The sequence below is a fragment of the Ornithorhynchus anatinus genome, chromosome 4 (genome assembly GCF_004115215.2).
Source record: "Ornithorhynchus anatinus isolate Pmale09 chromosome 4, mOrnAna1.pri.v4, whole genome shotgun sequence".
In the NCBI taxonomy this organism is placed as follows: domain Eukaryota; kingdom Metazoa; phylum Chordata; class Mammalia; order Monotremata; family Ornithorhynchidae; genus Ornithorhynchus; species Ornithorhynchus anatinus.
In genome coordinates, this window is record NC_041731.1 from 82,010,888 (window position 1) to 82,038,317 (window position 27,430).

Below are 27,430 nucleotides of genomic sequence, written 5' to 3' on the forward strand. Positions count from 1 at the left end.
GCTGTTGGAGAGCTGCAGGAGAAACACAGAGCAGAACCAAGGACCTATCCATGATCTTCATTGACCTTACAGAGGCTTTTGGTTCAGAAAATCACAGTCACCTTTTGATTTGTTTTTTAATAGTATTTGTTAAGCACTTACTCCGTGTCAGGCCCTGTATTAAGTTCTGGGATAGATATAAGCTAATCAGATTGGACACAGTCCTTGTCCCAAGTAGGGCTCACAGTCTAAATTGCCATTTTACAATTGAGATAACTGAGGCCCAGAGAAGTTAAGTGCCTTGCCCAAGGTCATGCAGCGGACAAGTGGCCGAGCTGGAATTACAATACGGGCCTTCAGGGTGTTCTTCACAGGTTTTTTTACTCTAAAAGAGTTCAACACCCCAAGATCACTCCAGTTTGGAAGGAAATTCGAGTTTGGATCCAGGCTGCTTCTTGATACCCTTCGCTGTTGCCAATGGAGTTGAGGCTGTGTTTTCTCACTGATACTTTTCATCATGATTTCTGCAGCCTCGGTATCTGACTGCATTCAAAGGCATTCACGCTGGTAGTCTACATACAGAAGAAGGTGGACATCCGAATTCTCAGCAACCTCAAGAAGACAGAGGTGGCCACCAGCTGTTATTTGCAGATCAGTCAATCATATTTATTGAACACTCTGTGCAGAGCACCATGCTAAGCACTTGGGAGAGTAATAATAATAATTGTGGTATTTGTTAAGCGCTTACTACGTGCCAGGCACTGTTCTCGCCAAATCCGACTACCTTCCTAGAAATGCATTGGATACTGCGGACACTCCCTTGTCCTGGAAAAATTATCTAACCTCGTCTTCGCTGACACTGTCCTTTTTTGGTACTCTTACTGTCTCTCTAGCCACTCCTTCCCTGTCTCTTTTGCAGGCTCCTCATCTGCCTCTCTTCCACTCACAGCTGGGGTCCCTCAAGGCTCAGCACTGGGTCCCTTCTATTCGTACTCGGTCCCCTTCTATTCTCCATCTACTCCCACTCCCTTGGAGAACTCATTCGCTCCCAGGGCTTCAACTACTGTCTCTACAAAGGGTGATTCCCATATGTACCTCTCCAGCCCCGACTTCTCTCCATCTCCACAGTCTTGCATGTCCTCCTGCCTTCAGGGCATCTCTACCTAGATGTCCCACAACACCTCAAGCTAAACATGATCAAAACAGAATTCCTTATTTCCCCACCCAAACCCTGTCCAATCCATGTCTTTCCCATCACTGTAGACAGTGCCACTACCCCTCTAGCTTGCAAGCCCCTAATCGTGGTGCTGTCCTCAACTCACTTCTCTCATTCAACCCACATATTCAGTCTGTCACCAAATCCTGTTGGTTCTGCATTTATTTGACAAAAATTCTCCCTTTCCTCTCCATCTTTACTGCTACTGTGCTGATTCAAACACTTATTCTATCACACCTTGACTATATTGCATCAGCCTCCTTGCTGTCCTCCCTGCATCCTCTCTTTCCCCACTTCAGTCCATATTTCAGTCTGCTGCCTGAAGTGATTTTTCTAAAAATACATTCAGTCCGCACCTCTCCACTCCTCAAAGACCTCCAGTGGGTTGCCCATCTGCCTTTCCCTTCCATTTATGCTAAACCACTACTCTCCTCTTTTTCCAAGCCTTATTACGATCACATCTCCTCCAAGAGGCCTTCTCTGATTAAACCCTCTTTTCCCTGACTCCCTCTCCCTTCTGCACCATGTATGCACTTGGATCTCTACCCTTTGGGCAATTGGCCTGGAACGTTCTCCCGCAAATCCTACAGATAATTACTCTCCCCCCTTCAAAGCTTTGAAGGTACATCTCCTCCGAGAGGCCTTCCCAGACTAAGCCCCTCCTTTCCTCTTCTCCCACTCACTTCGGGGTTATCCTGACCTGCTCCCTTTATCCATCCCGCCTCTCAGCCCCACAGCACTTACGCACATATCCATCATTTATTTGTATTGATATCTGTCTCCGTACATCTAGACTGTAATCTCACTGTGGGCAGAGAATGTGTCTGTTTACTGTTGTATTGTACTCTCCCAAGCGCTTAGTACAGTGCTGTGCACAGAGTAAGTGCTCAATACGATTGAATGAATGAATGAATTTGACATTCACCGTACCCTCAGCCCCCCAGCTCTTATGTACAGATTTGTAAATTATGAATTTATATCAATGTCCATTTCCCACTCTAGGCTGTAAGTTCCTTGTGGGCAAAGTGTGTGTCTACCAGCTCTGTTATATTGTACTTTCCCAAGCACTCAGTGCAGTGCTCTGCACAAAGTAAACGCTTAGTAAATACAATTGATTGATTGATCGCACTCCAGACTACCCCTTTCCCCCCAGCCCCCAAAGGGCCATGTGACAGCTCACCCCTTCCCCCACTCTCCATCACAGCTCTCGGAGCCTTCTTCCCTGTTCTTCCTCCCCAAGAGTCCGGGCCAAGTCTTATCCACGGTATTCCGGAACATCCATCCTGACCCACAGCCCCGGCGGGACAGAGGAAAGTAACAGCGGCCTGGCGCTGCCTTCACAAAGCCCCGGGAAGAATGTGGCGGCTGCTGCTTTAGTGGTCACCAAGCCTGCGGTTTTGGCTCGCTTCTGAGCCACCAGGAGCCTGATAACCACTGAGCTTTGTTTTTGCCTTTGTTGTCTTAGTATTATGTTTTCTCTCTCCTTATTCATTCATTTACTCATTCATTCAATCGTATTTATTGAGCACTTAAGGCTTAGTGGAAAGAGGCCAGGCTTGGGAGTCAAAGGTCGTGGGTTCTAATCCCAGCTCCGCCACTGGTTAGCTGGGTGACTTTGGGCAAGTCACTTCACTTCTCTGGGCCTAAATTACCTCATCTGGAAAATGGGGATTAAGACTGGAAGCCCCACGTGCGACAATCTGGTAACCTTGTATCAACCCCAGCGTTTAGAACAGTGCTTGGCACATAGCAAGCGCTTCACAAATACCATCATCATTACTATTATTATTATTATTATTATGTGCTGAGCACTGTACTAAGCACTTGGGAATGTACAGTTGGGCAACAGATAGAGACAATCCTTGCCCAACAACGGACTCACAATCTAAACAGGGGAGACAGACAACAAAACAAAACAAGTAGTTATGAATTTATCACCCCCTATCCCCTTTCCCCGCTTTTCATTTTTAGATCGGGAGCCTCCCGAGGGACAAGGGGTTTAGTCTAAATCCCACCTGTGAGGTCTTTCCCAGTTCAGTGCTCTTCACACAGAAAGTGCTTAATAAAAGCTAGTACTAACAATCAGTCAACCAGTGGTATTTATTGAGCGCTTACTTTATGCAGAGCACTGTTCTCAGCACTCAGAAGAGTACGATACAAGAGAATAAATGAACATGTGCCCTGCCTATAATGAGCATGCAATGTGGATAAGTGTGGACTCATCAGCTCTTTGCTGCCTAACAGTGCACCTCTCTGACGAGGCCAACCTTTGTATGAGATATATGTTTTAGGTATTCTCAAGTCTCCTAGAATTTGGGGAATGCATTCCTGCAGTAAGGAAAAACTGCATTGTAGTCCTTACCCTGTGTCTGCCCCCAAGAACCTGCATCCACCCATTTCCTTTGGTACCATGTTGTGCTGCATCTGCGCAGATGCATCTTCATGGAAAAACCTTCTAACACCAAACCTGTTGTGTAAGCCTGCATCCTGGAAGAAGAGTGTGTGTGTGTGTGTGTGTGCTGAGGCCACACAATTCCCGAGAAAACACTAAACGTCACATGGGTACTCACACTGACCATGGAAAGGTCATGTTGTGTTCCCGAGCCCAGTTTCTTTGCTTGTAAAATGGGGACAATAATTCCTGCATCTCCCAGGGGTGTTGTGCTTTGGAAAAATAAAAGCGCTGTACAAAACAGAAGTTTTTTTAAAAAAAAACGATTGTCATAAGGAGGAAGCACTGTTAGAGCTTCTGCCCAGACAGTCATCAAACCCTCATGTCAATCCCCAGCACTCTAGGGTGCATGAGGGGCCTAACCAAGACCCCAAGGAGTCCAAATATCATCTGTTCCATGGCGATCCAGGCATACCCTGCCTATTCACTTCTGTTTTCTGGGGTGGATACTCCTAGCACCTGCCTCATGTGGGAACTGGAGAAAGAAGGTCTGACTTGCCGGGTGAGAGAGAGAGAGAAGCAGTGTGGCTCAGTGGAAAGAGCATGGGCTTAAGAGTCAGAGGTCATGGGTTCTAATCCTGGCTCTGCCACCTTTCAGCTGTGTGACTTTGGGCAAGTCACCTAACTTCTTGGTGCTTCAGTTACCCCATCTGTAAAATGGGGATTAAGACCGTGAGCCTCACATGGGACAACCTGATGACCCTGTATCTACCCCAACGCTTAGAACAGTGCTCGGCACATAGTAGACGCTTAACAAATACCAACATTATCATCGAATGAAGCAGCAGGGCAGAGCCCAGATGTCCCAGCTGGAAGTCCTAAGGCTCTCTGCAGCTCCGAATCTTGAAGTCATTCTCTGAAGGGATTATCTAACTGCAGAGATGAGCCCACCACCACCTTGGAGAAGAAAGGTTACAGGAATATAAATTGTTTCTCCTTTGGTCCATCGTGCACTTGAGGGAGTACAGTATACTCTGTAACAGACACATTCCCTGCCCACAATGGGCTTACAGTCTAGCAGGGAGACAGACACCAATATAAATAAGCTTCATCTCAGTGAAGTTTGTTCAAGTGACCCACTTATTATCTGCAACAGAATTCATTAATAGTAATAATCATTAATAATACTAATAATAATAATTGTGGCATTTGGTAAGCACTTACATGCCAAGTGCTATATTAAGTGCTGGGAGTAGATAGAATACAGCCAGAGCAGACCCAGTCCCTGTCTCACAGTTATAAGCAGGAGAGAGGACAGATTTTTAATTTCCATTTTACAGATGAGGAAATGGAGGCCCAGAGAAATTCGATGACTTGTCCAAGGTCACACAGCTGGCAAACGGCAGAGCTGGGATTGGAAGCCAGGTGTCCCAATTTTCAGGTCTGTGCCCTATCCACTAGGTTATCCTCCTTCTCAACTAGTAATAGTAATAATTTTAAAATTGAAAGTAAAACTGAAAACACCTATGCAATTTAAAATAATGGTGCCTGTCATTTCAAAAATTATTAATCCAGTTTTAACCTTAAAAAGTTTTTTTATACAGTAACAACTATATAATATTGCAAAATTTAGGACTCTTAGTGGATCATTACAACTTCATTCAAAATACAAATTTATAAGCACATTCAAGTGCATCCTACTTCTCCTCAACTAAGGATCTTCCAGGGCCCTCAAAATAAAGCTGAATATTTTTAAGCTTGGGAATAAACGAATGGATGAATGTACAGTTCTTTCGTAGTTCAGGGAAGTGTATACAGTTTGAAAAAACTCAATGTAGTCCTTTCACAAGCTTTTTTAGTACTCATACCCCTTTGCATGCAAATGAAGTTTGAAAAAAATTGCCAGCCTTTCTTCTCAAACAGGCATGAAAACTCTAGCTCACCCTTTAAAGCTCTATTTTTCACGTGTGAAAATAACTTCGTTTCCAGCTAAATTCACATGGGTTTCACCAGGGTCTCCGGACACCGTTTGGGAGTACTGTTAACTTGCTAAGGGAATGTGTAGTTTACGTGAGGAAGCAACACGGCCTGCTGGAAATAGCACGGGCTTAGAAGTCAGAGGACCTGGGTTCTAGTCCCGGCTCTGCCGCTTACCTGCTGCATGACCTCGGGGAAATGTCTTCACTTCTCTGTGCCTCAGTTCCCTCATCTGCCAAGTGGGGATTCAAAACCTGCTCACACTCCTAGTTAGAATGTGAGCCCCATGTGAGACCTGATGATCTTGTATTAACCCTAGCGCTTAGTACAGTGCTTGGCACATAGCAAGCACCTAACAAATGCCACAGTTATTATTTTCTACCTAGATGTCATGTTCAAAACAGGAAATTATATTCAGATATTTAGTATTATTAAGGTTGAAAATAAGAATGAAAAACCAGCCTGCCTTTGCCCCATAATGAAACCATTAGATGCTACTATAGAAAACAGACTGCCTTTAGATTTTCATCTCCTGTAGAACATTAATTCTCCCATTCCTTTTGCCAACACATATACAGGAAATATCTTTATTTTAAATGAGTATGAAATTTTCCTCATCTTTCAATATCCTGCATCACCTTGGGAGGGAGGGGGATATTCAGGGCATAAAAACAAGTAAAACCGTCATTCTCAAATACTTCTCACCACTGTAAATTACTATGTGCTGTTGGAGGAAAGTAGCTATTTATGCATACACAGAAGTTTAAAAGTTACCTTACAGCCTTATAGACTTGACAAAAAATTGTGTAAACAATTATTTTGTCAAGTCTATAAGGCTGTAGAGTAACTTTTAAAATTTGGATTTGTACTAATTCCTCCAGGTCTGTCAGTTTGAATTATTTTTGCTGATTTCTTGAGCAGTTACAACACCACTGCCTTGGTTGCTGTATGTTGTGCCAGGGGACGGAGATTGTAAACTCATTCTGGGCCAGGAACGTGTCCACCAGCTTTGTTACATTGTACTCCCAAGTGCTTAGTACAGCACTGTGCACATAGTAAGTGCTCAAGAATTACCATTGATCAAAGGGCTTTTTTGCGTGCTCTTTCCTAAATTTGATGCCTCTTTTATGAGTTATAAAGAACAAGCAAATGAGTGCTGTGGTGCTGTGATCATTTACAATGGATTAAAAGCAAATTCTTTGCCACGAACAGATTCTCGGCTTTCATGTGTGATTAAGGGGTGATTCCAAAAGAAATGTCAAAACTTCTTTTAAAAGTAGTTTTAAAACCCAAGTAGACAAAATTATCCAACCATGATTGGATCTATAGGCTGTAAAAGGGTTACCTGTTACTGAGGACAGTCTGAGGTGATAAATCTGCTAGATTTAAGCATCTAATTAACCTAAGTGCAGAGGTATGCTGACTTGAGTGATGCCGACACTTGTTCTTAAGTGCCCCAAATCTACCTAATGATTTAACTCATCTCCTCATATATAATTCCCGGCAGTGTTTTTGCACTGGCTGCCCAGAGGAAATAATCATAGTATGTCATTCAGGAAAAATGTTTCTTAGCAATTGTTTTCCCATCATCCTAGGCAATGGAAGATAGCATGTACAATCATGTAATGATTCAAAAAAACTAACACAACAGCAGAATCTTGAAGTAGGTCACTTAATTTTTTTACTGATGTTTATTGAAAACCCATTGGTAATGAAATATAAAACTGACCCTAGCCTTAACATCCAATAATAATAATGATAAAAAAGCATTGTAATCAATAATCACTTGTATTTATTGAGTGCTGACTATGTGCAGAGTACTATACTAAGTACTTGGAAGAATACAAAATAACAGATTTGGTAGAAATGTGCCCACCCACCACAGACTTACAGTGTAAATGGGGAGAAAGACATCAACATAAGTAAATTGCAGATATCACAGCCCACCTAGCCTCCCTACCCGTTCTACCCACTCTTGATGACCAAACTCCAACTTAACTCTACCCTCTCGACTCAATTTATTTGCTCCCCTGTCCGTTCGTCTCTCTCGCACCACTAACCCACAGACCTGGATCCCCTCCACTGTCCGACTCCTTTGCTCTGACGCTCGAGCCACCGAATACTGCTGGCGGAAATATAAACATGAGGCCCAAACTTGTCCACTTTAAGTTTGTCTTTTCTTGACTTAACTCTGCCCTCTCCTCTACCCGGGAAAACTATTTCTCCTCTCTTACTGACACCCATGCCCATCAGTCTCATCATCTGTTCCAGACATTCAACTCCCTCCTCAGGTTCCCTGTCCTTCCCCCTCCCCCATCCCTAATGATCCGGCCACCTACTTCATTAGGAAAATAAACACCATCAGGTCTGAGCTCCCCCAAATCACCCCTCGCGCTTCTCCATCCCCCCTCCTCTCGGGCCCCTCTTCTGCTTTTCCATCCTTCCCAGCAGTATCTTCAGAGGAGATCTCCTCCCTCCTCTTAAGTGCCACCCCCTCCACATGCACATCAGACCCCATTCCCTCCCATCTTATAAAAACTCTCGCACCTTCCTTCCTCCCCTCCTTAACTTTCATCTTCAACTGCGCACTCTCCAATGGCTTCTTCCCCTCTGCCTTCAAATGTGTTCACATCTCCCCCATCCTAAAAAAAAACCCTCCCTTGACCCCACAGCCCCCCTCCAGTTATTGCCCCATCTCCCTCCTAACCTTCCTTTCCAAACTCCTGGAGCGAGTCGTCTACACTCGCTGCCTCCAATTCCTCTCCTCCAGCTCCCTCCCGGACCCCCTCCAGTCTGGCTTCCGCCGCCTCCACTCCACTGAAACCACCCTCTCGAAAATCATCAGTGACCTCCTTCTTGCCAAATCCAACGGCTCCTACTCCACCTCTCAGCTGCCTTTGACACTGTCGACCATCCCCTTCTCCTCAACTCATTATCCAACCTTGGCTTCAGTGACTCCATCCTCTCCTGGTTCTTCTCTTATCTCTCTGACCATTCATTTTCAGGCTCCTTCGCAGGCTCCTCCTCCCCCTCCCAACTCCTAACTGTAGGGCTACCTCAAGGGTCAGTTCTTGGTCCCCTTCTCTTTTCTACCTGTACTTACTCCTTTGGTGAACTTATTCGCTCCGACGGCTTCAACTATCACCTCTATGAGGATGACACCCAAATCTATATCTCCTCCCCTATTCTCTCTCCCTCCCTCCCGGCTCGCATCTCCTCCTCCCTTCAGGACATCTCTACTTGGATGTCCTCCCTCCACTTAAAACTCAACATGTCCAAGACAGAGCTCCATATCTTCCCTCCCAAACCCTGTCCACTTCCTGACTTTCTTGTTAATGTGGATGGCACTGCCATCCTTCCCATCTCACAAGCCCACAACCTTGGGGTTATCCTTGACTCCGCTCTCTCATTCACTCCACATATCCAATCCGTCACCAAAGCCTGTCGGTCTCACCTTTACAACATTGCCAGGTCATGGGTTATCCCCTTGAATCTATTTATTGCTATTGTTCTTGTCTACCTGTCTCCCCCGATTAGACTGTAAGCCCGTCAAAGGGCAGGGACTGTCTCTATCTGTTACCGATTTGTACATTCCAAGCGCTTAGTTCAGTGCTGTGCACATAGTAAGCACTCAATAAATACTATTGCATGAATGAATGAATGAATGAATGAATGAATGAATGGGTTCTAATCCTGGCTTCGCCACCTGTCAGCTATGTGACTTTGGGCAAGTCACTTAACTTCTCGGTGCCTCAGTTACCTCATCTGTAAAATGGGGATTAAGACTGTGAGCCCCACATGGGACAACCTGATGACCCTGTATCTACCCCAGCTCTTAGAACAGTGCTCGGCACATAGTAAGTGCTTAATAAATACCAACATTATTATTATTATTATTATTATTATTATTAACGCTAATGCTACCACGTTAGTACAGTCACTTATCCTATCCTGACTGGATTACTGCATCAGCCTCCTTTCTGATCTCCCAACCTCCTCCCTCTCCCCACTTCAGTCTATACTTCACTCTGCTGCCCGGATTATCTTTCCGCAGAAACGCTCTGGGCATGTCACTCCCCTCCTCAAAAATCTCCAGTGGTTGCCTGTCAACCTCCTTATCTAACAAAAACTCCTCACTCTTGGCTTCAAAGCTCTCCATCACCTTGTCCCTTCCTACCTCACCTCCCTTCTCTCCTATAGCCCAGCCTGCACACTCCGGTCCTCTGGTGCTAACCTTCTCACTCTGCCTCGTTCTCACCTGTCCCACCGTCAGCCCCTGGCCCAAGTCCTACCTCTGGCCTGGAACACCCTCCCTCCTCAAATCTGCCAAACTAGTACACTCCCCCCCTTCAAATTCCTACTGAAACCTCACCTCCTCCAAGACGCCTTCCCAGGCTAAGCTCCTCTTTTCCTCAGCTCCCCCTTCCCTCTGCATCACCCTCATTAGCTCCCTTTGCTCTACTCCCCACCCCCACAGCATTTGTGGATATATGTACATATCTATAATTCTATTTATATCAATACCTGTTTACTCGTTTTGACGTATGTACATCTATAATTCTGTTTATATTGATACCTGTTTACTTGTTTTGAAGTCTGTCTTCCCCACTTCTAGACTTTTAAGCCCGGTATAGGCAGGGATTGTCTCTTTTTTTCTGAATTGTACTTTCCAAGCACTTATCACAGTGCTCTGCACACAGTAAGTGCTCAGTAAATTCATTCATTCATTCAGTAGTATTTATTGACAGCTTACTATGTGCAGAGCACTGTCCTAAGCGCTTGAAATGTACAATTCGGCAACAGATAGAGACAGTCCCTGCCTAATGATGGGCTCACAGTCTAATCGGGGGAGACAGGCAGCAAAGCAAAACAGAACAAAACAAAAACAAGACAACACTATCACGATAAATAGAATCAAGGGGATGCACATCTCATTAACAGAATAAATAGGGTAATAAATAATATATATAAATGACAGTGCTGAGGGGAGGGGGAGGAAGAGGAGGTGGGGAGGGGAGGGGAGGGGGAGCAGAGGGGAAGGGGGGAATAATTTATTGAATGTATTGTATTCAGTAAATACAATTGAATGAATGAATGAATGAATATGTACATAAGTGCTGTGGGACTGAAGGAGGAGTGAATAAAGGGTGCAGATATAAGTTCAAGGGCAATGCAGAAAAGAGTGGGAGAAGAGGAGATGAAGGCTTAGAGAAGACCTCGAGGAAGAGATGTCTTCCAAGACTTTGGAAGACATCTCTCTCTTCCCTCTAGACTGGGAGCTCATGTGGGCAGGGATTATCACTCTTTATTGCTGTTTTCTACTTTCCCAAACAGTACAGTGCTCTGCACACAGGAAATGTGTAATAAATAAATATGATCGAATGAATGAACGAATGTGCTTGTAATAAGTCTTTGAATGGAGGGAGAATGATCGCCTGTTGGATAGGAAGTGGGAGGGCATTCCATGCCAAAGGCAGGATGTGGGTGAGAGGTGGACGGTGACACAGAGAGTATCGAGGTAGAATGAGTAGGTTGGTTAGAGGAGTGAAGTGTTCAGGCTGGGTTGTAGGAGGAAATTGTGGGGGCAAGCTGATTGAGTGCTTCATTGAGTGGTAAATTAATTGAATGGTATTTATTGAGTGCTTACTACGTGCAGAGCACTGGACTAAACATTTGGGAGAATACCGTCACATCACGCCTCCTTCACCCTATGCCTTCCTTCTTTCCCAGAGCTGTCCCTCATCCTCCGCCCCTTCACTGGCTCCCAGAAGCTCACTTCTATCCAACTCCACCCTTGAACCACCCTCTCCCCCTCCCCTGATTCAGATATGCAGGGATGGCAGACAATTACTCTTCCCAGCCTTCAAAGCCTTACTAAAGGCACACCTCCTCCAAAAGGCCTTCCTGGACTAAGCCCCACTTTTCCTCATCTTCCTCTCCATTCCACATCACCCTGACTTTCTCCCTTTGCCCTTCCCCCCCTCCCACAGCATTTACTTATATATCTGTGATTTTATTTATTTTTATTGATGTCTGTTTACTTGTATTGATGTCTGTCTTTCCCGTTGTAGACTGTGAGCTCATTGTGGGCAGGGATCGACCCTCTTTATTGCTATATTGTACTTTCCTGTGTCTTAGTGGCAAGAGCACGGGCTTGGGAGTCAGAGGTCATGGGTTCTAATCCCGGCTCTGCCACATCAGCTGTGTGTCTTTGGGTGAGTCACTTAACTTCTCTTTGCCTCAGTTACCTCATCTGGAAAATGGGGATTAAGACTGTGAGCCCCAAGTGGGACAACTTTATTACCTTGTATCTGACCCCAGTGCTTAGAACAGTGCTTGGCACACAGTAAGTGATCAATAAATACGATTGAATGAATGAATGAATGAATGAATGTGTGCAAGGGAAGCTAGTCAGTGTAGCAGAATCAGGATCAAGAGGGTGAGATCCGCCCTTTCCTCTCCACCCAAACGGCTACCTTACTATTACGGGCTCTCGTTATATCCCGGCTAGACTACTGTGTCAGCCTTCTCTCTGACCTCCCTTCCTCCTCTCTCGCCCCGCTCCGGTCTATTCTTCACTCCGCTGCCCGGCTCATCTTCCTGCAGAAACGATCTGGGCATGTCACTCCCCTTCTTAAACAACTCCAGTGGTTGCCTATCGACCTCCGCTCCAAACAAAAACTCCTCACTCTAGGCTTCAAGGCTCTCCATCACCTTGCCCCTTCCTACCTCTCCTCCCTTCTCTCTTTCTACCGCCCACCCCGCACGCTCCGCTCCTCTGCCGCCCACCTCCTCGCCGTCCCTTGGTCTCGCCTATCCCGCCGTCGACCCCTGGGTCACGTCCTCCCGCGGTCCCGGAACGCCCTCCCTCCTCACCTCCGCCAAACCGATTCTCTTTCCCTCTTCAAAACCCTACTTAAAAATCACCTCCTCCAAGAGGCGTTCCCAGACTGAGCTCCTCTTCCCCCTCTACTCCCTCTGCCATCCCCCCTTTACCTCTCCGCAGCTAAAGCCTCATTTTCCCCTTTTCCCTCTGCTCCTCCACCTCTCCCTTCCCATCCCCACAGCACTGTACTCGTCCGCTCAACTGTATATATTTTCGTTACCCTATTTATTTTGTTAATGAATTGTACATCGCCTTGATTCTATTTAGTTGCCATTGTTTTTACGAGATGTTCTTCCCCTTGACGCTGTTTAGTGCCATTGTTCTTGTCTGTCCATCTCCCCCGATTAGACTGTAAGCCCGTCAAACGGCAGGGACTGTCTCTATCTGTTGCCGACTTGTTCATCCCAAGCGCTTAGTACAGTGCTCTGCACATAGTAAGCACTCAATAAATACTATTGAATGAATGAATGAATGAATGTGCTTCTCCATTAGGCCATGCTGCTCCTTACATATGTATAGTCATTCAGTCTTACTTATTGAGTGCTTACTGTGTGCAGAGCACTGTACTAAGCATTTGGAAAAGTATAATACAACAATAAACTGTGACATTCCTTGCCCGCAACAAGCTCACAGTCTAGAGTGGGGGAGACAGACATCAATACAAATAAATAAAATTACAGATTATGTGCATAAGTGCTCTGGGGCTGGGATGGGGTAAGAGTAAAGGGATAAATAAAATTACAAATATGTACATAAGCGCTGTGGGGCTGGGATGGGGGGAAGAGCAAAGGGAGCAAGTCAGGGAGGTGCAGAAGGGAGTGGGAGATGAGAAAAAGTGGGGATTAGTCGTTGAAGCAGTCACATCCATACTCACACTTGTTTCCACAATATTGAAAGATGTCACTACTGATAAAGAATGCTAATACTTTCCCCTCTGTACTCACTTCCTCTTTGGGTGTACACCTTCATTCATTCATTCAATAGTATTTATTGAGCGCTTACTATGTGCAGAGCACTGTACTAAGCGCTTGGGATGAACAAGTCGGCAACAGATAGAGACAGTCCCTGCCGTTTGACGGGCTTACAGTCTAATCGGGGGAGACGGACAGAGAAGTGAAGTCCTAATGAGGTCACTGAGGCACAGAGAAGTGAAGTGACTTGCCCACAGTCACACAGCTGAAAGGTGGCAGAGCCAGGATTCGAACCCATGACCTCTGACTCCCAAGCCCGGGCTCTTTCCACTGAGCGATGCTGCTTTCACATGTTCTCCCTGATGAGCCTGTGGTAATCCAGATTGTAAACTCGTTGTGGATAGGGAATGTGTTTACTGTTGTGTCGAACTCTCCCAAGCACTTAGTACAGTGCTCTGCATCCAGTAAGCATTCAGTAAATACAATTGAATGAATAAGTGAAGGAATATGAGCTTTGCTTCAGTGCTGGGGAGATGACTCTATTTCAGGAGCACTTGGTTGAAGATCTTGTCCTATCCATCGGTGGTATTCTTTGATGGCCTTCTTTGGGCAGAGCTCTTAGAGGAGTATACTAAAAGTAGTAGACATCATCCCTAAGCTTAAGTTTATGCCTAGCAGGGTGCTCTATGACTTCATGCTGAGTATTGCTCGTAGGTAACAAGAGGGAAACTGCTCAAGAAACCGAATGTGTCTTGGATCAGAAGTGCATTCCGACTTTCAGTCTTGGGTTCTCCGACTGGGGCTTTCATGCCAAAATACCTCTTATGTGGAGCAAAAGAAACCCTCCTTCTAATGCCAACCCACTCGCTGTACTTAGATCTCGTCTCTCTCGCTACCAACCCCTTGTCCACGTTCTCCTTCTGACCTGGAATTCCTTCCCCTTTTATAGATGACAGACCACCTCTCGGCACCTTCAAAGCCCTACTGAAGTCGCATTTCCTCCCGGAGGCCATCCCTGACTAAGACCTCATTTCCCTTACCCTGCCTCCTTGGATCCATCTCCTTTAAACCCTCCTTATTCGTCCCTCCCCCAGCCCCACGGTACTTAATGTATCCGACCTTATCCTCTCCCATTTCCACTATCTGTAATTTAATTCAGTGTCTATCTCCCCTGTAAGCTCCTTGAAGTCAGGAATTGTGCCTTCCAACTCTACTTCTTAAATGCTTACTATAGTGCTCTGCACACAATAAGCACCCAATAAATATCATGATCAGTCATTGATTATTCGATGTTCATACATGCCGGCTTCAGCTCCATTCACTTTCTGCCCCTAAAATGCTCCTACTTGTAGGCTGGGGAAAAGAGTTGGTAATCCCCATCACTCATTAAATAAGACTATTCTGCGGGGAGCGCTTAGTACAGTATTGAATAAATGAATGAACCCTTTCAGAAGATTCAACCAGCAGCCCTTCTTAACAATACATGGCCTCTTGGAGAACTGAGACAGATCTGTGATTAGCCTCCCTTTACAGTTCAAGGAGTTCTGCATGAATGTTGTGTGTGAAATCTGTAGCTCCCTGAAATAACCTACCAGTTAAAATTAAACAACATGTAATCCTGCCTTTTTGACTGCTGCTCGGCAAACTTGGATTTAGGCATCTCCACCAGTCAGGGACACCTCTTGAGCACGGGAGCTACTTGATGTCCCCAAATTCAGTGCTTTGTTTTTATGAATGATGTTTTACCTTGCTCAGTTTAGAGCTGTAGTGCAGTTCTTTTTAATGCAGGTTTAATTACCTTCAGGTTGTTGAGATGATTATCATTATTAATTAGAGATTGTAAGCTCATTGTGGGCAGGGAACTTTTCTACCAACATTGTTATATTGTACTCTCCCAAGCGTTTAGTACAGTACTTTATACACAGTACTTAGTACAGTGCCTAGCACATAGTAAACACTCAATAAATACCATGGATTGATTGATTCCTTGATTAATTATAGAATTTACGGGACTAGTTAAGGAAAATGCATTTACAGATATGGACACCTCGGCACCTAGAGGAATGAATTTGCCTGAGGCCGTGGGACAGGATCTGAGAAATGGTGGGGGTTCTTCACCACTCGTCCCCAAAGACCTGTCGCGGCAGTCCTCCTTTCTAATGGAATCATCATCCTAATATCAAAAATTGGAAAGAAATTCAGTACACTCTCATCTGATTCCCAATAAGAATTAATGTGATTTTAATTTTAATTATAATTTCTTAACCTTCTTGCAGAGTAATTATTTGGTGTTCCTGGCCGAGCTGTTCTGGTGGTTTGAAGTTGTGAAACCATCGTTCGTACAGCCACGGGTTGTCATTCATCCACCAGGTAATGATATGTTGGATTTCATCCATGCCTGTAGAATAAATACCCAGAAACAGACTTAGCCCTGCCTTTATAGGGAATGTTCTTACCAGTTCATCCAAAGACTTGCACAGATTCGGAATGTCTCGATATCAAAACATATGGAATCGTGGGGCAGACAAGATGGGAAAGGGGACAAGAAGGAGGTGACAGAAGTGGGAAATGGGGAAGTGAAGTTTGACCTCAAAAGCCTTCAGGTTTTGAACTCCTCCTTTCCCCATCTTTCCACATTTCTTGTGACATCCTGATCTCGGATGTTGACTTTGTTTTCTTGCCTCAAAATTCTGAAATTATGTTTTTTAGTTTGGAATTACTGTGAATCTTTTCTCCTTTTTGACCCACACTTGGAACTTACTCCTGGAACAGACGGGATACGATTGCAGATGGGCCAAACCAATGGAAATAGTTCCTAGTTTGTTCTCAGTTGACTGGCATTTTATAGGGAAAATTTGATGCCAAGATAAAAGTGCTATAAAAGAATGAAGGAGCTACAAATAGAGTTTGTATCATTACCTGCAAGGTATTAGGTTGGTCAGGGCCAGGTTTCAGGGGCGGTCATGTCTGTGTAAGCCCACAACAAAGACCTTCGGTTTAAAATCCGTACATCCAGTTTAACATCTCCAAGAAATCTTCACTCTGAAAATGAAAAACCAAAGAAAGAAAATGGGAATTTCATCAAAGCCATTTATAAAGCATGATCAGTATGTGCAGGGCATTTCTTCTTCCAGTGGAATTCTTGCCATTTTTGAGGCAGGAAGCGATACTACGGCCGAAAGATTAGAAGAAGAAGTGAGGAAGATCGGTTTAAATGGAAACAAGGAGAAATGAGTCAGAATGAGGTCCCTAGCCTTATCTTGATAAGTGTCAATGTTTGTTTTTATTTTAAGCAAGTCCAGGAGTAGGTTCATAAATGAAATTTTCCTTATTTTCCAATAATAATAATAATACTGGTATTTGTTAAGTACTTACTATGTGCCTAGCACTGTTCTAAGCACTAGGGTAGATACAAGGTAATCAGCTTGTCCCACGTGAGGCTCACAGTCTTAATCCCCGTTTTACAGATGAGGTAACTGAGGCACTGAGAAGTTAAGTGACTTGTCCAAAGTCACACAGCTGAAAGGTGGAGGAGCTGGGATTAGAACCCATGACCTCTGACTCCTAAACCCGTGCTCTTTCCACTGAACCATGCTGCTCCTCTAAAAATAAATTCAGTAATACAGGATATCTGAAAGTCTTGTATATTTCCGTATTATGAAAGGGAAAATTCAAGTATTTTTAAGAACATTGTTTAACGGGAATAATGGATACCATATTTACTTACATAATTGCCTCTACTGCATAATCCACACTGAATCCTCCCAATTTTTGAGGAGTAAATAATAAAAGTAATAATGATTGTGATATTTATTAAGCACTTACTCTGCCAGGCACTCTGCTAAGTGTTGGAGTTGATACAAGATAATCAAGTCAGACTCAATCCCTGTCCCACATGAGGCTCACAGTCTACGTTAGAGAAGTTACAAGACTTTCCCAAGACCATACAACAAGCAAGTGGTAGAACCTGGATTAGAACCCAGGTCCTCTGACTGCCATGCTTGTGCTGCTCTTTCCATTAGACCTTACTGCCTCTATACTAAGATTTAAGGAAATTGATTCTGTAATAAGGAAATAAGAAATTATTTTTTAAGCAGTGATAGCGACATCGGAAGGATGCCAGAGTAAGAAGAGGAAAAAGGTCAGAATGAACTAAAGCCATGGACACAGGCTCTTGCAGGGAGGAATATTTTTGAAGCCTGATTGGAAAGTGATGTAGGAAGAGAGAAAGTTAGAAGGTAAAAATAAAATCCACAGGTATAGGCTCACAGCAGGGAAGGGGAGTTTTTCATTGGTGTAGGTGTAGGAAGGCGTAGTCAGGCGTAGGAAGAGAAGGGAGGAGGAGTTGCTGTAATTATTCATTGTTATATTTAATCATTGTTATTGTTATTAGTAATAATAATAATTGTGGTATTTGTTGAGCACATACTATATGCCAAACACTGAACTCACTGCTGGGGTAAATACAAGATAATCAGGTCAGACACAGTTCCTGTCCCACATGGGGCTCACAGTCTAAGTTGGAGAAAAGACAGGTATTGGGTTCCCCTTTTACAGATGTGAAAACTGAGGCACAAGGAAGTTAGGTGACTTGCCTAAGGTCACACAGCAGGCAAGTGGCAGAGCTGGGATTAGAACACAGGTCCTCTGATTCCAGTGCCATGCTTTTGAGTTTTGATTACATACAGTATTTGGGAGAGTTCTGTAAAAGTAAGAAACACAGCCTCAAAAGTGCCGTCGGCTTTCTCTTCCTTCTCCCATCCTTTCCTCTTTTCTTTTTTTTCTCCTTTTTCCCCTCCTGCTCTCCTCATTGTTATACTGATTTCCTGGCATAATAGCCTGTCCCCTTTTTGGGGTAGCAAAAATTATGCCCAAAATGGGACCAATTATGGGAATAACTATGGTATGTGCAGAGAAACCATAAGAATGCATGAATGAATTTTCAGACTAGATAAATTTATTTCTGCCCAAATTCCTTTATCTACTAACTGGAAATGAACATTAAAATGCACACTAAGAAAAATACAATTTGGAGTTTTTATCTTCCATTTTAGCTGAATCCGTGAGAGATCCATCTTCTATTGCTGCTTTGAATGCTGCCAGAAGAAACTTTTCAGATGGTTCGTGCAGTTCGAATTTCATTTCAAGGTAGTATCAGAACCCCTTTATTTGTTCTTTTTTTTAAAAAAACTGGCATCAATATCAAGGTTGCACATCAATTTTGTTCTCTCTCTCTCTCTCTCTCTCTCTCTCTCTCTGTCTTTCTCTCTCTCTACGTAAGGAATTATTGCTCTTTCCTGCCTGCAAGACAACCCAGGAATTTTCTCTCCCAGGGACTGAGGCACAGTTCAAAACCCACGTAAACATCTAAGTGCCACTCCACGACAATGTGGTGAAATTCACTTTTATGAAACCAAGCTGACATAGAGTCCCTATTGTAAGCCCCAAGCCCCAGCCCTACCTCCTGCCCCCAGTTCCTCCCTTCTCTTCCTCAGTGGTCCATGAAGGAGTTGGGGTAGACATATTTTCCTTCCATCAAAATGGGCCACAGTACTCTTCCCTACTGTTCTTTATCATGAAATAACACTCTCCCATTGCCATCAAAAAAGAAGGAGCGTGGCTTAATTAAAGGCTTGGCCCTGGAAGTCAGGAGACCTTGGTTCTAATTCTGGCTCCACCATATGCCTGCTCTGTGACTTTGGGCAAGTCACTTGATTGCACTCTACCTCAGTTTCCTCATCTGTAAAATAGGGATTAAAGATCTCTTCTACCTCCCCCTTAGACTGTGAAACCTCACGTGGCACCAAGGCTTTGTCCAATTTGCTTAACTTGCATCCACCCCAGCACTTAGTACAAATGCTTGGTGTGTGGTAAATGCTTAACACATACTGAAATTATCATTATAAATCATTAGCAATATTTAAAGGATTTTCCCCGAGAGGCTTAAAACTGCTAAGCCTACATTTTGGGGAGGTAATTTAATGTTTCTGTACTTCTCTGTCTCCTTCTGTAAGATATGAATAATAACATTTACTTCTGCTTACCTACTGCTAGTATTTAAAGATTAATGAGCTAATGTGTAAGATGGCACCTCAGTCTCTTTACAAAAGGCACTAAATAAATCTGAAGTGATGTGATCTTATTATTTCGCTTATGCTTGTACACTCTATTTTCATTGATTTTTTTTTTCAAGAAAATTTGTTACATCGTTCCTGTTTGGAGATCTTTTGGTTCTGGTTTAAGTAATGGGTCTTTGCCCACAGTGCGAAATAAGCTTAAATTCTTGATGTTGTGACAAAAACCATCATTTTAGATTTGTTTTACTCTATAGCGAGGAAGGTCCTGGATTTCCACAATCTCACCATCGTCTTCTTGCCAGGCACCAACAACCTCAACCTCATTCAGTTGCTCCAGGTAATTTCCCAAGCTTAATATCCTGGTAGTAAATTTAAGAATTCCTAGGGCTTAGAAAGTGCTGTACAGATAATAGACGCTCCCTAAATACTATTGGTTGACTGATTTAAAGGTAAGAACAAGCTTTTAGGCATAGGTTCTCAAGGTGTACTGATTTAAGTAGTGTGGTTGTGACTGAGAATGAATCACTGTTCTTTCTCCCGCTTCTGTGGCTGAAATAATCACAGTAGCTGTGTCCTTTTACATAGTAAAAACATTTCTAATTGCCCCAGTTTTTAGCTTTGTTTTCTTGCATTATTAATGACTTTGCATTTGTCATAAAAATATGGCTCATTTGTGTACTTTTTTTGGTATGACATGGTGATTTTTGTATTTTGTTTACAAAGGAGGAATTAGAAGATCCTCATCCATGTCTTATGTTGATGGCCATGTAGGCACCTGGCCAAAAGAGAAAAGGTAAGAAATTTTTGAGTAATCGTTCAAATTGAAAAACCTACCTATTCTGTTAAACGAATTGCATAACTGAGTCTTAGAATTAGTCACCTGTCACCAGCATGTAAGCAGTGGAAGAGATGAGGTTAAGTAGATTGCAGTTGAGATTTGGGTGAATTAAATCCAGAAGGTTTGGAGAGTAGCCTTAACCTGTCCCCATCCATACCGATCCCTAAAATACAGCAGGGTTTAGGTTATCGTCTTCCCTGAAGGATCTCTCTTAACTTTGTCACTGAAGTCACTGCTCTTTCATACTGTCAGTTGCAATTAAAAGAAGGTACTACTGGATAATTCTTTTTCACTCTTAACTCCTTCTTTTAGGTCCTCGGTTCATGGAGTGTCATTTGACATTTCTTTTGATAAGGAAAATAGCATGCAGTGCTCCACTCCAAACAGAGGAATGACAAGGTCCGTTAGTAACGAAGGTCTTACGGTAAACAACAATCGCATCCCCAAACACATTAGGAAAAACTTGTCCTTCAAGCCAATCAATGGAGAAGAGGGAACGAAAAGCATCGAAGAAGAAAATCCAAAATGCAGTTTTCCTTTTAGTACCAATGAGGTCAATTCAAATCAAAGCTTTCAGTACAAACTTCCAAATGGTGCTCTGCAAAACAGGGTACATCTAGATGATTTTGGCAATCAGGTTGAGACCCCAAGCATTGAAGAAGCCTTACAGATAATTCACGATACTGAAAAATCTCCGCAAACAGCCCAGATAACAAATGGGTTCTTTCTTCATAATCGGGAAATGAGTATCCTCAATTCAAATCTTTTGTTGAATCAGACTAGCCCCGACATAATAATAGACACAAAAGGTGCCTTAAGTCCCGTGACCGATACCACCGAAGTGGACACTGGAATTCACGTTCCTTCTGAAGATATTCCGGAAACGATGGACGAAGACTCTTCTTTAAGAGACTATACTGTCAGCCTGGACTCTGACATGGAGGAACCCTCCAAGTTTGTTCAGGATTCTGATATTCGGGCTCTCAATCACCGAGAGGCCTTGAGTCCTTGTCCCAGTTCGGTAAGCACCAAGTCCCAGGCAGGCAGCAGTGCCTCTTCCAGCTCTGGAGTTAAAATGACCAGCTTCGCCGAACAGAAATTCAGAAAACTGAACCACGCAGACGGTCGGAGTAGCGGCAGCAGTTCTCAGAAAACAACACCCGAGGGCTCTGAACTCAATATTCCTCACGTTGTTGCGTGGGCACAAATACCTGAAGAAGCATCCCTTCATCAGGGAAGAGATACTACCCAACTCCTGGCCTCTGAAATGGTACAACTGAGGATGAAGCTAGAGGAAAAGAGGCGAGCCATTGAAGCCCAGAAGAAAAAAATGGAAGCCGCTTTCACTAAGAAGAGACAGAAAATGGGAAGGACGGCATTCCTTACGGTGGTGAAAAAGAAAGGCGACGGGATATCCCCGCTTCGAGAAGAGGCAGCTGGCGCCGAAGATGAGAAGGTGTATCATGAGAGAGGAAGAGAAAAAGAACCTCAAAAAGAAGATGAATCAGTGACGAAGAGCACGACGGAAGGCACCAAAGACAGTGTTGAGAATCCACAGGCTAAACGGCTAAAGTCTCCCACCACACCTGTGGATCCTGAAAAGCAGTGGAACTTGGCCAGCCCTTCAGAGGAAACTCTCAATGAAGGAGAGCTTTTAGAATACACCAAATCCATCGAAAAATTAAACTCTTCCCTGCATTTCCTACAGCAGGAAATGCAGCGCTTGTCACTGCAGCAAGAGATGCTGATGCAGATGAGAGAACAGCAGGCTTGGGTCATCTCACCCCCACAACCTTCTCCTCAGAAACAGATTCGGGATTTCAAGTCTTCGAGGCAAACGGGAATGTCTTCACCAGTGGCCCCGTTCTCTTCAGAATCCCCGCGCCCGACTCATCCATCCCCACAGTCTTCTAACAGGAAGAGCACGTCCTTCTCCGTTAAAATGCAGAAGACTCCTAGGCCGAACGAACTGAAAATCACCCCTTTAAACCGCACCCTGACCCCCCCACGGTCTGTAGATAGCCTTCCTCGTTTGAGAAGGTTTTCCCCAAGCCAGGTTCCCATCCAGACTCGATCATTTGTCTGTTTTGGAGACGACGGGGAGCGTGTAAGTGAACCTCAGTCCAAGAACACCAAACCTAGGGAAGAGGTAGGAAAGGAGGCTGGGCAGTCGAAAGGAAATCGGGAACAGCCAGGACACAATCCAGAAGAAAAAGAGATCACAGCTTTCGAGTCGATGGTTTCCGAAGTACTGTCTCAGCCCGTCACCGAAACTGTTCACCTCACACCAAATGAGGATCAGCTGAAGCAACCCATTTTACCGCCTCCAGCTCCCATCTTGCCAACTCCAGCTCCCAAAAGTGTTAATTTAATTGAGGTTTCCCTCTCGGATTTAAAACCCCCAGAAAAGGCTGATGAGTCGGTGGAAAAATCTGAAGGAGAGAGTGATAAAGAACAGTTTGATGATGACCAGAAAGTCTGCTGTGGCTTCTTCTTCAAGGTAAGTGACCTCAGCAATGATGGGGTCTGATAGGTTCGCAGATGGACCCGAACACCCTCTCGTACTTTTTTGTTTGCATAGTGCTTATATTTTTTCCCAGGTGCTCTCGTAGCAGTCACCCCATTTTATCCTGCCAACATCCCCTTGGAGTAGGGAGAGGTAGTACATTCCCCATTTTACAGAGGAGGAAACAAAGGCCCAGAGAGTTTAAGTGATTCGCCCAAGGCCACACAGCAAGCCAGGACAGAGCCAGGGCTCGAACCAGATCATCTCGTTAATCCCAGCCCCACGCTCTTTCCACTCAATCACAGTGATCCCACGTGGCACACAGTCTTTGTGCTCCTGCAAGCAGAGAAGGAGAGCCCTGTGGACCCTCAATGTTTCTGGGGCTTATGACAATCACAGACAAGCAGTTGAATAAGATCATCACTGGAGAAGGAATTTCAGTGACTCAATCAGTGATATTTATTGAGCGCTTACTGTGTGCAGAGCCTTATACCAAGCCCCTGAGAAAGTACAATACAATTGGTAGAAGTGACCCTTGCCCACAAAAAACTTTACAGGGGGAGACAGGCATGAAAATAAATTTCAGCTAGGGGGAATATAGGTCACGTTGCTCTGCAGATCTCCAGAGTGGGGAACAGCCACACCAAGTGGCCTGGTACTTATCCTCAGGTGACCGGAGACATATCCTTGTCAAAAGCTTGAGAGTGCTGCCTACCCAGCAGTTCCAAAAAGCTTCCCTCTCATGAGTCAGCTTCATTTTGGGTCCCACCTTTGGGGTGTGAGTAGGGAAGCTCTCTGTCCTTTTCTTATAACTTTCCTCGAGACATTCAAGGATTCAGTATACTTAATTACAGCACACTGCATCAACCACCGTTTGGTTTTTTTTTCCTTTGTGCACTTTATGGAGCAATTTCCTTTTTATTTGCAGTAGTGACAGTAATTGAGCACCCACCGGGTACGATGGGTAATAATGATAATCATAATTGTGGTATTTGTTAAGTGCTTAGTATGGGCCAGGCACTATACTAAGTGCTGGGGAGGATACAAGCAAATTGGATTGAATGCAGTCCCTGTCCCCCATGAAGATCACAGTCTCAATTCCCATTTTACAGATGAGATAATTGAGGCCCAGAGAAGTGAAGTGACCTACTCAGGTTCACACCACAGACAAATGGGTAGAGAAGCAGGATGGCCTAGTGGAAAGAACATAGGCCTGAGAGTCAGAGGACCTGGGTTCTAATCTAATCTCCCTACTCTGCCACTTGTCAGCTGTGTGACTGTGGGCAAGTCACTTAACTTCTCTGTGCCTCAGTTACCTCATCTGTAAAAGGGGGATTAACTGTGAGCCTCACGTGGGACAACCTGATGATCCTGTATCTCCCCCAGCGCTTAGAACAGTGCTCTGCACATAGTAAGTGCTTAACAAATACCAACATTATTATAATCCTGTCACCACCACCTGTCTGCTGTGTAACCTTGGGCAGGTCACTTGACTTCTCTGGACCTCGGTTTCCTCAACTGCAAAATGGGGCTTAGAATATGAGCCCCATGTGGGACCTGATTTTCTTGTTTCTACCCCAGCACTTGGTATTGTGTTTGGCCCATCGTTAAACACTTAACAAATACCACAGTTATTATTAGCATTGGGAGGCAGTACTAGAAGCAAACCGCGCTGTGTTGGAATTTGGCTCCAGTAAAATAAAAAGCTCTGGAATGGCATTCTAGTATGAAGGTTTTTTTAGTGTTGGCAGTGGGCAGTAGCCCTTTTGGCCAATTATAGGAACTAGGGCATGTTGGGGGGCCCGGTCCCATTATCTCTCGGTCTCCTGGAGCTGTAAGCCAGAAGAGCGAGAGTTTGGGGAGGTTTTTTTATGGCATTTGCTAAGCGCTTACTATGTACCAGGTACCAATCTAAGACCTGGGGTAGATTCTAGACTGTAAGCCCAGTGTGGGCAGGGATTGTCTCTCTTTATTGCTGAATTGTACTTTCCAAGCACCTCGTACAATGGTCTACACACAGTAAGCACTCAATAAATATGATTGAATGAATATAAGCGAATCAGGTTTGGTAATCATATTGGCTACAGTCTCTGTCCCATATGGGGATCACAGTCTTAATCCCTGTTTTACAGATGAGGTAACTGAGGCACAGGGAAGTCACTTGCTCAAAATCACACAGCAGACAAGTGACAGCTGGATTTAGAACCTGGGTCCTTCTGACTCCCAGTGCTCTGTCCAATAGGCCGCTGCTTCTCTTATCTCATATCTACTTACACCAGCTTGTGAATGGAGTTATCCCCAGAGCAAATTAGCACAGTGGGAAGAATGTTCCCAGATTTTTCCCATCATGTTATATCAAAATTGTAACAGAAATAACTGTTAATAATGAGAGTGATTTCATTGATCTTCAAACCTATGTAAGCAGGTTTAACATACTGGTAAAATTAATTTTCTTCCTCATTTCACCCTGAGAGTTTCCAGATCATTAACTATTCATGCTCTGGCACTCCCATAGTACGAACCATTTTATGAAAGGTCCGTAACTCCTAAACCACCTGATCGGAGGGTTTGGGGTTGGAAAGAATTTCCAGGAAGCAGCCCTGGATCAGTGAAATGTTTCTACTAAGGGGACTGTAAAACTATTGCTGCTAAGTTTCTGATTAAAAAGGAAAGAAACTCCTTTGTCATCCCCCCTTTAGACTGTAAGCCCGTTGTAGGCATCGATTGTATCTCTTTATTGCTATATTGTATTGTCCAAGTGCTTAGTACAGTGTCCTGCACACAGTAAGTGCTCAATAAATACAATTGAATGATAAAATGAATGAATGAATGAATCTAGATGTTTAGGGATTTTTTTGTAGTATTCATTAAGCACTTATCATGTGCCAGGCGCTGTTCTAAGTGCTGGGCTAGATACAAAATTATAATAATAATAATAATGTTGGTATTTGTTAAGTGCTTACTATGTGCAGAGCCATGTTCTAAGCGCTGGGGTAGATACAGGGTAATCAGGTTGTCCCATTTGAGGCTCACAGTCTTCACCCCCATTTTACAGACGAGGTAACTGAGACACAGAGAAGGTAAGTGACTTGCCCAAAATCACACAACTGACAAGTGGCAGAGCGGGGATTCGAACCCATGACCTCTGACTCCCCAGCCCGGGCTCTTTCCACTGAGCCACGCTGCTCTCCAGGTTGGACACAGTCCATGTCCCACACCAAGCTCACAGTCTTAACCCCCATTTTACAGATGAGGTAGCCGAGGCACAGAGAACTCAAGTGATTTATCATACAGCTGACAAATGGCGAAACCGGCACTAGAACCCAAGTTCTCTGCCTCCCAAGCCCATGCTTTACCTTTGTCGGGGGAATAGATCGACCTGGGGAGGGGGACACCTCCTGAAGTATATTTTACTGGGCAGGGAGAGAGGAGTCCTAATCATCCTCTGAATGCTCAGTCAGTGCCAGCCTACTCACTGTACCTCCATCTCATCTGTCTGGCCGCCACCCTCTAACCCACATCCTGCCTCTAGCCGGGAACTCCTCCCTCTTCATATTTGACAGACACTTACTCTCCCCGCCCCCTTCAAAACTTTACTGAAGGCACATCTCCCCCAAGAGACCTTCCCTGACTAAGCCCTCATTTCCTCTTCTCCCACTCCTTTCTGCCAGATCACCCTTGCATTTAGATTTGCACCCTTTATTTAACCCTCCCACAGCACTTGTACGTAGCCATCATTATTTATCTCTGTTAATGTCTGTCTCTCCTCGTTGATTATAAAACCGTTGCAGTCAGGGAACACGTCTTCCACTTCTGTTATATTGTTATATCGTACTTTCCCCCAGCGCTTATTACAGTGTTCTGAACACAGTAACTGTTCAGTAAATATGATTGATTTATTTACCAACTATGTCCTCTTTGTCTATTTCCTTCTAATAATAATAGTAAGTCCCCTTTCTCATTGTCTATATAAAAGAGTTTATATATATTGTCTATATATTGAGTTTAGAAAGCTTTTTTTCCACAACGCTTTTTTCATGGCTTAGTGGAAAGAGCAAGGGCTTGGGAGTCAGAGGACTGGGGTTCTAATCCCGGCTCTGCCACTTGTCTGCTCTGTGACTTTGGGCAAGCCACTTCACCTCTCTGGGCCTCAGTTACCTTCATCTATAAAATGGGAATTAGGACCTACGTGGGACAACCTGATGACCTTGTATCTACCCCAGCGCTTAGAACAGTGCTTGGCACATAGTAAGCACTTAACAAATACCATGATAAATAATAATAATAATTATCATGGTATTTGTAAAGTGCTTACTATGTACCAAGCACTGTTTTGAGCTGTGGCATAGATATACGGTCATCAGTTTAGGACACAATCTCTATCCACCATAGGGCCCACAGTCTAGATAGGAGAAAGTAGGATTTAATCCCTGTTTTTACAGATGAGGAAATTGAGGCACAGAGAAGTGAAGTGACTTGCCCAAGCTCACACAACTAACTGGTGATGGCTCCAGGATTAGAGTCCAGGTCCTCTGACTCCCAGACCCATGCTCTTTCCACTAGTCACACTCCTCTTTTCCTCCTCTTTCCTTTCCCCCTCCCTTCTTTTTCCTTTCTTCTCCTCCTCCAGTACTCTTTTTGTTTTTCC

At 44.2% G+C, this 27,430-nt stretch overlaps 1 protein-coding gene across 4 annotated transcripts in view; it reads left to right on the forward strand.

Annotated features, from left to right (window-relative positions):
- CAMSAP2 (calmodulin regulated spectrin associated protein family member 2) overlaps nucleotides 1–27,430 on the forward strand; it is a 140,445-nt gene that overhangs the window by 91,527 nt on the left and 21,488 nt on the right. For all 4 annotated transcript variants that reach the window (XM_029062208.2, XM_029062211.1, XM_029062209.1 and 1 more), the window contains 5 exons: nucleotides 15,638–15,731; nucleotides 18,416–18,509; nucleotides 19,693–19,775; nucleotides 20,162–20,231; nucleotides 20,589–22,776. In XM_029062208.2, the coding sequence (XP_028918041.1) occupies nucleotides 15,638–15,731; nucleotides 18,416–18,509; nucleotides 19,693–19,775; nucleotides 20,162–20,231; nucleotides 20,589–22,776 (2,529 nt within the window). The remainder of the gene's footprint in view (nucleotides 1–15,637; nucleotides 15,732–18,415; nucleotides 18,510–19,692; nucleotides 19,776–20,161; nucleotides 20,232–20,588; nucleotides 22,777–27,430) is intronic.